Source organism: Rhinoderma darwinii, chromosome 1, assembly GCF_050947455.1.
Source record: "Rhinoderma darwinii isolate aRhiDar2 chromosome 1, aRhiDar2.hap1, whole genome shotgun sequence".
Classification (NCBI taxonomy): Eukaryota; Metazoa; Chordata; class Amphibia; order Anura; family Rhinodermatidae; genus Rhinoderma; species Rhinoderma darwinii.
The window spans coordinates 127174872-127188189 of NC_134687.1; the positions used below are offsets into that span (position 1 = coordinate 127174872).

General features: G+C 44.5%; 1 protein-coding gene across 2 annotated transcripts in view; it reads left to right on the plus strand.

The window, feature by feature from the left end:
• LRBA (LPS responsive beige-like anchor protein) overlaps positions 1-13318 on the plus strand; it is a 641245-nt gene that overhangs the window by 128163 nt on the left and 499764 nt on the right. For both annotated transcript variants that reach the window (XM_075860361.1, XM_075860360.1), the window contains exon 31: positions 10574-10652. In XM_075860361.1, the coding sequence (XP_075716476.1) occupies positions 10574-10652 (79 nt within the window). The remainder of the gene's footprint in view (positions 1-10573; positions 10653-13318) is intronic.

Sequence of the window (13318 nt, forward strand, 5' to 3'; positions counted from 1 at the left end):
ATTGGCCAATTACTGTGTGACTATCTTGGCCATCATTGACTTCTATTGGAGCACAACTGTCACAAAACCATTGACATGTTTTCTAAATGCGCTGATGGCTGTTTCTCCCCAGCATTTTAGCAAGTGTAGCATTACTGTCATCCTGTTTAAAACAAAAAAATAGAAACTGGTGGGCATATATGCCTATGGGATCCATTACAAAACTGAACATAAGGAATCCGTCATATCACTCTTTGGTCCTGTAAAAACAGAAGCCGTGACACCAGTGTAAGAAGTCGTCCTTCTTCTTTTTTTTTTTTTTTTTTTTCCTTCACCCCTAATCCCCTTATTTATAGAAAAAAATTATGTACTGGTGAGATTCGGAATAAATCCAAACTAAAAATAGTTATTGTTATTATAAAAAAATAATATATATATATATAATTGTAGAGAAAGGAGTTCCTGCTGAAATTTAAATTAAGTAAAATCTATGGCTAGAATCTTGTAATACTCTTTAATGGGTGAGCTTAAAAGATTTAAATCACATCAGAGAACATACAAATACTTAAGGTCTTTTTATGAGGCAGCAGGAAAGAGAAAGGGTCTTAAATGATACTTTATTGCAGAAGACATTATTTGTCTAGAGCCTTGGGGACTGTGAATGTTCAGTAAGCTGTGTGGAGAAGGGTGCTAGACAGATGATCTATTTGCATTTTCTTTTATGTTCTTGTGAGTGTCTGTAAAGATGTCAGTTTGAAGGAGCCAGTTTATCAGTGAAAGGATAAGAGATAAGTTGGTTTGATTCCATATGTTTGGACTTGCTACTGTAGTTATTGACCACATTTGTAGTTGTAGACTTACCATGCATTGTATGGGGAGATGATACAAAGTCACAATCTTAACACATTTCACAATACAAGTCAGATTTTATCCTTCACTTAATATTTAGTCCGAGTCACATAATTATGACCACCAGCTAATATCCAGAGTAACCGCCGTGTGCAGAACAGACAGCAGCTAGACGGGCTGGGAGTGACTCAATGTGCTGGTAGGTTGTCTCGGGTATCTGGAGCCATTCTGTCTGAATTTCATCCCACATTTGCTGGAGGGTGCGTGGGAGAAGATCCATAGAGCAAACAAGATTGGGGTGGTCCCACAGATGCTCAATTGGTGAATTAGGGGGCCAGGGAAGTACTTGAAAGTCTTAGTCGTGCTCATCCAACCACTATCTGACATTTCTAGCCGTGTGACATGTCGCATTGCCTTGCTGGAAGATTCCATCTGCCCCACGGAAGACAAACCGCATAGGAGCAGTGAGCATTCGTCTGCTTCGGAGCCCCATACGCAGTAGGGTTCTCTGAACCCTTGATTTAGACACACGTCTGGTAGCCCCCTTGGTTGATTTTTCACAGTGAGCTGCTCCACTGTGGTGTGTAGTTCGAGCCCTCGTGCACCTTCGTCGCCAACGTTCACCTCTCACATCAATGGCACGTTGTTCTCCGCAGTTTCCACGTCGGATATTCCCAGTGGTGCCATTTGTCTACTCACGATACACTTTCACCACAGCAGCAGGCGAACAGTTCCCAAACTGCGCTGTTTGAGGAATACTGCCACCCTTGGCCCAAAAGCCAATAATCATTTATTTTTGCAACTCTGATAAATCGCTCCTTTTACCCATGAAACAACGAGTGATATGTGTTCAGACAGCCTATCGCACACCTTATATACCCACCAAGCCAGCCCACGACACATCACTTCCTTCATGGGCTACACGCTGCCAACACGAAAGTAGGAGGTGGTCGTAATGTGTCTCGACTGTGTATGATGCTGATGGATATGTATGTATGCAAAAGATTACATGATTGTTTTGTTTAACCCCTTAATGACAGGGCCTGAATGACCAGCTAAGTTTTTCCGTTTTTGCCTCTGCCTTTCAGTAGCCATAACTTTTTTTTATTTTTTAATTGACGCGTCTGTATGAGGCCTTGTTTTATGCGAGAGAAATAGTTTGTTTTTTTCACAGTTTGGGGGTAAAAAATTTTTGTTTTTACGGCGTGAATATAGGAAAAAGCGATTCTTAGCATTTTTTCTTTTTTTTTATCCCGCTCACGTTTCACGCTAAATAACCCATTATAATAATTCTTCAGGTTATTACGGTCGTATAGATACCTAATGTGTAGGTTTTTTGTTTTTATTTAGTGTAGGTGCAATAAAATATATTTTATGCAAAATAATGACTTTTTTTTTTGGGACTATTTATTTTTAATCCCATAACCCCTTACCGCACCAGGACGCACCGGTACGTCCTGCATTGAAGTGCTTTAAGGCACCAGGGCGCACCGGTGCATCCTGGCTAAAAACTGTCACCCTGTCAAAGGACAAGGTGACAGAACTGTGCCGTCTACTGTTTATGACAGTTGACCAGCACAGTAAGACGGCAGGGGACCAATCACAGCGGTCTCCTGCCGGCTATCGCTGTGATTGGTCAGTCAAAGCAGACTGACCAATCACAGCTCCATGATGTGGTGTATGTGATGGCGCTGGTTCAGCTTGAGCCAGCGCTAACACCGCCGGTAATCAGCTCTCCGGCACCCCTCTGCAACGGCCAGGACCGGAGCTAGGCTCCGATCCGGCCGATTAACCCCTATCGCTGCATCGAAGTGATTAGATCGCACGCTATGGTTGCTAATGACAGCCATCGGCACCCGCAGGTATTCCAATGGTTGCTATGGCAACCGTAGCCTAACAATCGCTTCCTAGAGACCAGATAGAGACAAGTGGCTGCCGATTAGTGTAATATTTCTGTTCTGTTTTTCTGCCCGTCTCCGGCCGTTGCTAGGCATCGGCTCCGTCACACACGGACGGCACACGGATTCTTTCAGTTTTTTTGACGGCCCCATTGACTTGCATGGGCCTCGCGGTCACGGAGTCTCGGACCAAAGTAGGACATGCTTACAATCTACTTTGGATCGTAACGGAGCAACGGGACCGTCAAAAAAACTGAAGTGTACATGGCCCCATTGAAATGAATGGGTCAGTGTGCTAGCCGTCAGAAAAACGGCTAGCACCCTGAAGGAAAAAAACGGAAGTGGGCATGGGACCTAAGGGGGTCTCCATCCTGATTTCACACACACTTCCCTGGGAGCATCTGGAGACGCTCACTGATGGAGCAGGCAGCTACCTATTCGTGAAAGGTAGGCAGGCAATACCTTGTGCACACTGGCCTCGTACTATCTTCCTAACACTGGTCAGAACACAGAGAAAGAGAAGAGCTTATAGCCAGGAATATATATAAAAAGTAGAAATTTTATTAACATATATAGACAGACAGTTTTGTAAAAAACAATGTATATATAATACAATACAAGGACAAGACCCTAGTAAAAAGGTTAGGGAGCGATTATCAGCATTACTGGTGTACACACTGGGTTTGCTATACTATCACAGATCACATCCTGTCATAGTATAGCTAACCCAGTGTGTACACCAGTAATGCTGATAATCGCTCCCTAACCGTTTTACTAGGGTCTTGTCCTTGTATTGTATTATATATATATATATACATTGTTTTTTACAAAACTGTCTATCTATATATGTTAATAAAATTTCTACTTTTTATATATATTCCTGGCTATAAGCTCTTCTCTTTCTGTGTTTTGATACATTTAAATGGAGCTGCCTATTCGATTTATATATGGGGGGTTGGTTTTTGAACCACACCTAGCCCGCAGTACTAATGCTATTTTGAGTGCATATATTGATTACTAACACGGGTCAGGTTGCATTTCTAGAGAGCGTTTTGGTAGCGTTGGATGACTTTCTGGAAGGCACTCTGATATTGGGGGGAGATCTGAACGCCACTTTGGATCCCACGTTAGACTCCTCAAGAGGGCACTCGTCCTTATCCAGAGCGGCTCACCGTCGTTTGCGTCGGCTGTTGCATGAGCACCAATAGGTCGACACATGGCGGCTCATGCATCCCTTGACAAGGGACTACACTTTCTTTTCGGCTCCTCACAACTCATACTCCAGATTAGATTGCTTATTTTTACGTCACTCTCACCTTCCTGACCTCGCATCTGCCTCCATAGATAACATCACATTCTCTGACCATGCTCTTATCACTCTCTCCCTTTCCTTGCCAACAAACCACCCTTGCTCCTGGCAGTGGCGTTTGAACGAATCACTCCTGCAGGACTCGACGGTGGTCTCGGACATCCAAAGAGATCTCGCGGTTTATTTTGCTACAAACGTCTCGCCGGGTGTTGACCCGCTTTGCATTTGGGAGGCACATAAGTGTGAGGTGCGCGGATCCTTCATTCGTATTGGTGCCAAATGAAAGGGGGAACGGACGGCTCACCTCAGGGACCTCCTGGGCCGCATACACAGGTTGGAACAGTTACATAAGGTCTCCCAGGATCGGGTGGTAGGGGTGGAATTGGGGCAGCTGAGCGAGCAGGTTCGCTCTCTGTCTTTCCAAGTCTAGGGCCTCTTTAGTTAAATGCAGAGGGCACTTCTACGAGTAAAGTAATAACCCGGGTAGGATTCTGGCAAGGGCATCAAGGAAAACACATATGCGCACCTATGTCCCTCAGGTACAAGCCCCACACAATCGGCGTCTGCAGCTTCCACATGACATCTCTGAGGCCTTCCGTGCCTATTATCACTCTTTATAATCTTCCTGGGCCCCCCCCCCCTTCCTCGGGGGGAGGGGGCCACTTGGAGAGGATTGAGTTGTATCTCCGGTCCTCGGGGATGAAATGTATCCCCCAGGAGGCTATTGCTGCTGTGGAGGCTCCTATTTCCCCGGAGGAGTGGTCCTGGGCACTGAAGGACTCTCCAACGGGGAAGGCTCCTGGCCCGGACGGGTTACCTTTACATTATTATAAGGCCTGTTCGGAATTGCTCTCCCCTCATTTCCTACACGCATTCAATTCACTCATGGAGGGGAGGACTCTTCCTATGTACACGTTGAGGGCCCACATTACGGTGATACCCAAAGAGGGGAAGGCTCCATCCTTGTGCCAGAATTATCGTCCCATATCGTTGTTAAATGTAGATCTGAAGCGGTTTGCTAAGATTCTGGCCCATAGGATGACCCCACTACTACATAATGTGATACATAACGACCAGGTGGGCTTCATGCCATTAAGGGAAGCTCGAGATAACACTACGCGGGCAATTAACCTGATGTATCAGGCGGTCACCACGGCCCTGCCCACTTGCTTCCTCTCTACGGATGCGGAGGAGGCCTTCGACAGAGTCAACTGGGATTTTATGTTGGCTACATTGCGGCATGTGGGTCTGGGCTCACATATGATGCAGTGGATTTCGAGTCTCTACTCCTCCCCCACGGCACAGGTTAAGGTGAATGGACACTTCTCGCTCGCTATGTCAAACGGCACGAGGCAAGGTTGTCCCTTGTCCCCCTTAATTTTCACCTTGCGTTTGGAGCCCTTTTTGTGCCATATTCGCTCCAACCCAGACATAGCGGGTGCATCTTTGGGAGGACGGTCCCACAAGGTCGCCGCTTATGCGGATGACTTGCTCTTTTTTTTCTCACCGCCCCCAGAGTCTCCTTGCCCAACCTGATGGCGGAGCGGAGTAGATACTCGAAACTCTCTAACTTCAAGATCAATTACCAGAAATCGGAGGCTCTTATCTCGTTGCCACAGTCCCTGGTGGATGAGCTGTCTGAGTCCTTCTCCTTTAAGTGGGCCAGAGATTCCCTTAAATACCTGGGGGTCCGGCTGACCGGAGATCTATCTCGCCTTTACGCGGTGAATTACCCTCCGCTTCTTCAACGAGTGAAGAGAGACTTGGATTCCTGGACGATGGGCACCTTCACTTGGTTTGGTAGATGTGCCATATTTAAGATTAACATTCTGCCACGGATTCTGTATCTCTTTCAGGCCGTGCCGGTTCACGCCCCACGCCCCTTCTTTCAAGCCCTGTTGTCCCTACTCTTCATATGAGTGGGGAAACCAGCACGCGTTGCTCGGTCCATGCTTTTTCGTGCCAAGTGTGACGGTGGCATTGGTCCCCCGGACTTTGTCTCCTATTACCAGGCCTCACATTTGGCGCGAATATTGGACTGGTTTAGACACACTGAGGTCAAACAGTGGGTGTCTATGGAACAGACCTTTTTTGAGGTTCAGTTGCAGGCATTGCCATGGTTGGGCACACACGTCCCCCTCTCGGCACGAACGCATCCGACAATAGGGCCCATCCTGGTGGTCGTGTACCGGCTCTTCCCTCGGAAAGAGATCTCTCCGTTCCCCTCACCCTTGTTTCCTATCTTGGGCAACCCTGCATTTCCACCGGGACAGGAGGGGGGCCCCTTCCGACACTGGCTGAGGGCGGGTAAGGGCTACGCCGCCAATTTTATACAGGATTCGGCATGGATGACCTGCTCACAGCTGGCATCTTTGTCAGAACCCATCTCGTTTACTTCTTGGCAGGTCACCCATTTAAGACTCTTCATTACATCCCTACCTAACCCACAGGCATACTCACGAGATTGCTCCCCTTTCGAACTCTTATGCAGGGGCACTGCCACGGTGCGTCACTCATTGTCCAAACTTTATGCGCTGCTGATCTCTCCATCTACTCTTACCACACCTTTATACCTTAGTAGCTGGGAGAGGGGCTTAGGTCTCACATTTACTTTGGAGCAGACGGACCGTCTGTTTGCTATGACACATAAATCCTCCATGGCTAGCAGATTTCACGAAGCAGGATTTAAGATAATTTCGCCATGGTATAGGGTGCCTTCCAGATTGCATGCTGTGATCCCTGCGGTCTCTCCGTTGTGTTGGAGATGCAGGGGCCAGGTGGGCACAATTTTGCACATCTTTTGGGACTGCCCGCAGCTGTCAGATTTCTGGTCTGAGGTGTGGCGCATTTCTTCCAATTTCACGGACTTCTCCCTCCCGCGTTCTCCGGCTCTGTTCCTGCTCCACCTGTGCGATGTCCCCCTGTCTACATACCGACGCTCGGTGGTTCGCCATTTGGTGAACGCAGCTAGGGCGTGTGTTCCCGGGTTGTGGAGACAAACTTGTCCGCCAACAGTGGGCATGTGGTTCGGCAACATCTAGGAGATTATGAGAATGGAGGACCTCACAGCATCAATGAGAGGGGCTCATGCTAAATTTCTCAAAACATGGCGTGAATGGATTCGATTTCAATCGTCAGTGGAGTATAGGACCCTTAGGGCCTCCTGAGCATAATTTCTAGACTTGTGTGGGAGGTCAGCTTCCTCCACTTCCCCTTTCTCTTCCTGCTCCCTCTGCTTTTCTATACATCTATTCTGTTCTCATTTGGGTTTTATACATGGCTGCTGGTTCCGGATGCATACGTTTTCTGATCCTTCAGGATTGGTTTCAGCTGACGGTTATGGTTTTCTATTGTATCTCTTGCACTACTTGTACCTACAAATGCTGGCCTGTGAGCCGATGTCAGTGCTGATTATGTCTGCATCTTCTTTGTGTTTGAAAAATGGAAAATAAAAGACTTAATAATATAGGGAGGAAAAAAAAAACGGGTGCCAGAGGGAGGGTATCTGTTGGAGGTGTCCTGTTGTTCTGCATAAATAAGAGGGCTAGATAGCAAAAAAAAAAACGGTGTACCTTTTTAAAGAGGCTCTGACACCAGATTTTGCAACCCCTATCTCCTATTGCAGCAGATCGGCGCTGCAATGTAGATAAGAGTAACGTGTTTTTTTTAAACGAGCATTTTTGGCCAAGTTATGACCATTTTTATATTTATGCAAATGAGGCTTTCTGAAGTACAACTGGGCATGTTTAAAGTTAAAGTGCAACTGGGCGTGTATTGTGTGTGTGTGTAACATCTGGGCGTTTTTACTTCTTTTACTAGCTGGGCGTTGTGAATAGAAGTGTATGATGCTGACGAATCGGCATCATCCACTTCTCTTCGTTACCACCCAGCTCCTGGCAGTGCACAGACACACAGCGTGTTCTCGAGAGATCACGCTGTGACGTCACTCACTTCCTGCCCCAGGTCCTGCATCGTGTTGGACAAGCGAGGACACATCGGCACCAGAGGCTAAATTTGATTCTGCAGCAGCATCGGCGTTTGCAGGTAAGTCTATGTAGCTACTTACCTGCAAACGCTGATACTGCTGCAGAATCAACTGTAGCCTCTGGTGCCGATGTGTCCTCGCTCGTCCGACACGATGCAGGACCTGGGGCAGGAAGTGAGTGACGTCACAGCGTGATCTCTCGAGAACACGCTGTGTGTCTGTGCACTGCCAGAAGCTGGGTGGTAACGAAGAGAAGTGGATGATGCCGATTCGTCAGCATCATACACTTCTATTCACAACGCCCAGCTAGTAAAAAAAAAAGTAAAAACGCCCAGATGTTACACAATACACGCCTAGTTGTACTTTAACTTTAAACACGCCCAGTTGTACTTTAGAAAGCCTCATTTGCATAAATATAAAAATGGTCATAACTTGGCCAAAAATGCTCGTTTTAAAAAAACCAAAACGTTACTCTTATCTACATTGCAGCGCCGATCTGCTGCAATAGGAGATAGGGGTTGCAAAATATGGTGACAGCGCCTCTTTAAGCTGTATGAAACTGGGAAAACCCTTTTTTAAATAGGTTTTTCAGGACTGATGGCCTATCGCTATGTTTGATCAGTGAGGATCTGACCCCCAGGACCACCTCTGATCAGCAGAATAAAGGGGCCTCCGCACTCAAGTAGATTTAGAAGACCTATTTTTAAGTACCTTATTGGAGAATTCTGCATTATTAGATAGGAGCCTTTCATTTCAGGATAGACAAAGTAAACTAAGAGCGTCTCGCTTGCAGAACCAGATAAATCCATGCATTTCATGGACAAATCTGATTTCAATCGAACCACGTAATGCTTTGTTTCCCGTGGTGGAGCTATAGGAGAATCGAGCACATGTTGCCTGGTTCCCCTGAAGATTGTAGTTACAGCCTGTAGTAGGCTATGTTCACACAGTTTTTTGCAGGCAGAAATTTCTACCTGAAAAAATCAGCTCCATTTTTTTTTTAAGTAGTTTTGCACCACAGGCGTTTTTTGACGCGTTTGCCGCGATTTTTGACGCAGTTTTTACCTATTCCTTCAATAGGCAAAGGGAAAAATCGCAAGCAGTTTGACATAAAACGTGGCAAAAAACGCGTCGGGTGTTTGCAGCGTTTTTTCCGTCACCTATTGATTTCAATGGGCGTTTTTGAGGCGGAAGACGCCTCAAGATAGGGCATGTCGTTTCTTTTTTAAAACAATGGGAGGCAAGATCGGCCGTTTTTTGCTGCGGTTTCCACGGCAAGTAAAGTGTCAAAGCTCTGTGTAATCACGGCCTTATAGTCCAGAGCTGCATTCATGAATCTGCAGGCATCAGAACTGCTATCTCTCAGGAATCCTTGCTGGCTTAATGTGTGTACAGAGCTTTTTCTGATTTGAACTCTGCGAAGTGTAGTCTTTACTGTACAGTCATGTGATGTAGCCTATATCATGTAGAAGAAATCATTTCTCCCACTGCATTATAGAACCTTCGATAAGCTGATAAGGGTGTGACTGATGACAAACTTGTTGACCGTTTCTAATGACAATCGGCAGAATTGTAAATTCCGCTCTACGCTAAAAATTAGGATAAACAAGATAATTAGTGCAACGTTATGCTTTTTATGTAGATACATTTTGTATATAAACTGGGAATTGGTGTTTTTAAAGCTAGGTATACCCTTTAACTATATATATATATATATATATATATATATATATATATATATATATATATAGTTTTACAGTTTGATCCCTGATTTTTTCCTGTCAGCAGAAACAAGAATCCGAAAGGATTTCAAACTGTCCGTTCCTATTGTTTACCCCAGAAATATGCAGTGCCAGAGGTGTTTGACGGTCGCTTATACTCCCTTATGGAAATAACCTCATCCTTCAGCCAAACTGCACATTTATGTTGATGGAGTCATCAGGGGCTGTTAACAATCTGTTAGACGACAACATATCCATGGATGGAACTGTTTAAGTGATATTTAAAAGTTAATGAATATTTCTTACTAAAACATCTGGCTGGTCAGCTATGCCAAAATGCACATAATGCTGCAAATGAAATGTGGCTGGCATGGAGATTGTGGGGCACAGATCCAGTTAGCAACATTGCCTGCAAAACCTGATTCAAGAGGTCCATGACTCCCCCATAAACGTGCACATTTTAATTGGCCAAGCATTTATTTCAGTAAAGACAAAGGGCAAGGCTTCTGCCAGACACCTCTGATGTCACATCTATCCTACAAAGGATATGAAAGCCGTGATCATGGTACAGTATGTAGAAATCATTATTATGCTTTTCCTTGCCGGTTTTTTTATTTAATTTTTTTTTTACCCCTAGTGCTCAGCAAGGAAAACTGCAGTGAAATTGTGGCAAAACGACAATGTTTGGTTTTTCTAGTTTATAAAGACACCCTGGAAATGAATGTTTGTTTTCTTTCTCTAAATCCATGAGGTTATATGTTTCGTGTTTTTTTTTTTTTAGACGCGTGAAATGTGTTATTTATCATAATACTTGTCCTCCTTCCTACCATAGGAAGCGGAACATCTAATGCAAAGCTACCATCAGTCCAGGCTGTTGACTCTGTGCCAGAAGATTCGGCTTCTCACATGAGGTAAGTGTTCATTTCTTCATTGACACTGGTTAACCTAAAGCCGGTTACTTAACATAAATGTTAAGTTTATTTTTGTCTGTATTTTTTTTCCTCACTGCCTAGTTCGTCTTGTAGATTCCCACATTCCTGAATTCTTTTAAGTCATACTGAAGATATACGGTTAATGTAATGCCTTACAATAGCTTTTTGGCCCAGGGCTTGTTCGGGGCACTGGGAACGGGCTTCAATATACTTTAACCCCTTAAGGACGCAGCCTAGTTTTGGCCTTAAGGCTCCGAGCCCATTTTTCAAATCTGACATATTTCACTTTATGTGGTAATAACGTCGGAATGCTTAAACCTACCCAAGCGATTCTGAGATTGTTTTCTCGTGACACATTGGGCTTCATGTTCGTGGTAAAATTTGGTCGATATATTCAGTGTTTATAGGTGAAAAATTGCAAAATGTAGAGAAAATTTTGAAAAAATAGCATTTTTCAGAATTGAAATGCATCTGCTTGTAAAACAGACGGTTATACCACCCAAAATAGTTACTAGTTCACATTTCCCATATGTCTACTTTAGATTGGCATCGTTTTTTGAACATTCTTTTATTTTTCTTGGACGTTACAAGGCTTAGAACATAAACAGCAATTTCTCATATTTTTAAGAAAATTTCAAAAGCCTTTTTTTTAAGGTGCCTCTTGAGTTCTGAAGTGGCTTTGTGGGGCCTATGTATTAGAAACCCTGATAAAACACCCCATTTTAAAAACTAGACCCCTCAAAGTATTCAAAACAGCAGTTATAAAGTTTTTTAACCCTTCAGGCATTTCACAGGAATTAAAGCAAAGTGGAGGTGAAATTTGCAAATTTCATTTTTCTTGCTGAATTTCAATTTTATTCATTTTTATTTCTGTAACACAGAAGGTTTTACCAGAGAAACACTACTAAATATGTATTGTCCAGATTCTGCAGTTTTTAGAAATGTCCCACATGTGGCCCTACTGCGCTCGTGGACTAAAACACAAGCCCCAGAAGCAAAGAAGGACCTAGTGCATTTTGAGTCCTCTTTTTTATTAGAATATATTTTAGGCAGCATGCCAGGTTTGAAGAGGTGTTGAGGTGTCAAAACAGTAGGAATCCCCCAATAGTGACCCCATTTTGGAAACTACACCCCTCAAGGAATTCATTTAGGGTTGTTGTTACCATTTTGACCGCACAGTTTTTTCACAGCACGTATTTGAATTGGGCTCTGAAATGAAAAAAATGTCATTTTTTTCCAATAAAATGTCATTTGTGATCAAAATTTCTTATTTTCACAGGGAACAAAATACCCCATTTTGTTGCCCAATTTGTCCTTAGTGTGGCAATACCCCATTTGTGGTGATAAACTGCCGTTTGGGCCCATGGGAGGGCTCAGAAGGAAAGGAGCGCTGTGTGTTCTTTGGAGTACAGATTTTGCTGGATTGGTTTTCGGGTGCCATGTCGCATTTGCAGAGCCCCAGAGGTATCAAAGCAATGGAAACCCACCAGAAGTGACCCCATTTTGGAAACTACACCCCTCAAGGAATTCATTTATGGGTGTTGTGACCATTTTGACCCCATAGTTTTTTCACAGAACTTATTTGAATTGGGCTGGGAATGAAAACAAAATTATTTTTTTCAAATAATATGTAGTTTTGGCTGAAAATTTCTTATTTTCACAAGAAACAAAATACCCCATTCTGTTGCGCAATTTGTTCTGAGTGCCGCAATACCCCATTTGTTGTTATAAACTGCCGTTTGGGCCCATGGGAGGGCTCAGAAGGAAAGGACCATCATTTGGCCTACTGGGGATTTTCTAGTGCGAAGTCATGTATGCAGAAGCCCCTGAGGTACCAGTACAGTTGAAACCCGCAAGAAGTGACCCCGTTTTAAAAACTACACCCTTAAGGCATTCATCTAGAGGTGTAGTGAGCATTTTGACCGGAGACCTACACCCCATAAACTGTAATGTGGGTTCTCCCGGGTATGGCAATACCCTACATGTGGCTGTTATCAGCTGCCTGGACACACAGCAGGGCCCAGAGGGGAAAGACGAGGGGGGATAAGCTGTGTGGAGTGCATCAGGGTAAGTAAAATTGGGGTAAATTATAAACCACGGGATGTATGATAAATTTTAAAACACTTTCATACAGAGCTCTGGTTATTCGGGACACGTGTCACATTGATATATTGTGTCATCCATTATCGCCCTCTTATAGCAGACTTTGCACCTCTTTTGACTTTTTCCCTTCTTGCCAGTTTGGGGAACTTCTCCTGGAAAGTGTTGCCCTGGTACGATGCGTGTGGGCTCGCTTCCAGAAGTACTGGGTGCCCCCCCCCTTCTTGGTCCCTAAAGATTAGGTTCTTGATAATCACCTCTTGAAATTCCAGGAAAGTTCCCGTCTGGCCTGCACATCGACGTAGCATGTACGCATTGTACAATGTCATCTGTATGATGTGCCCGGCCAGCTTCTTATACCACACTGCATGGCGCTTCAGGGCTTGATCTTACAAGTCCATCCCTCCCATGTACTTATTGTAGTCCAGGATGCAGTCTGGTTTGGGGGTGGCCTTTCCTTCATATATCCTAAACCTGTAGTTATACCCTGATGCACTCTCGCATAGCTTATACATCTTCACGCCATACCTTGCCCTCTTACCCAG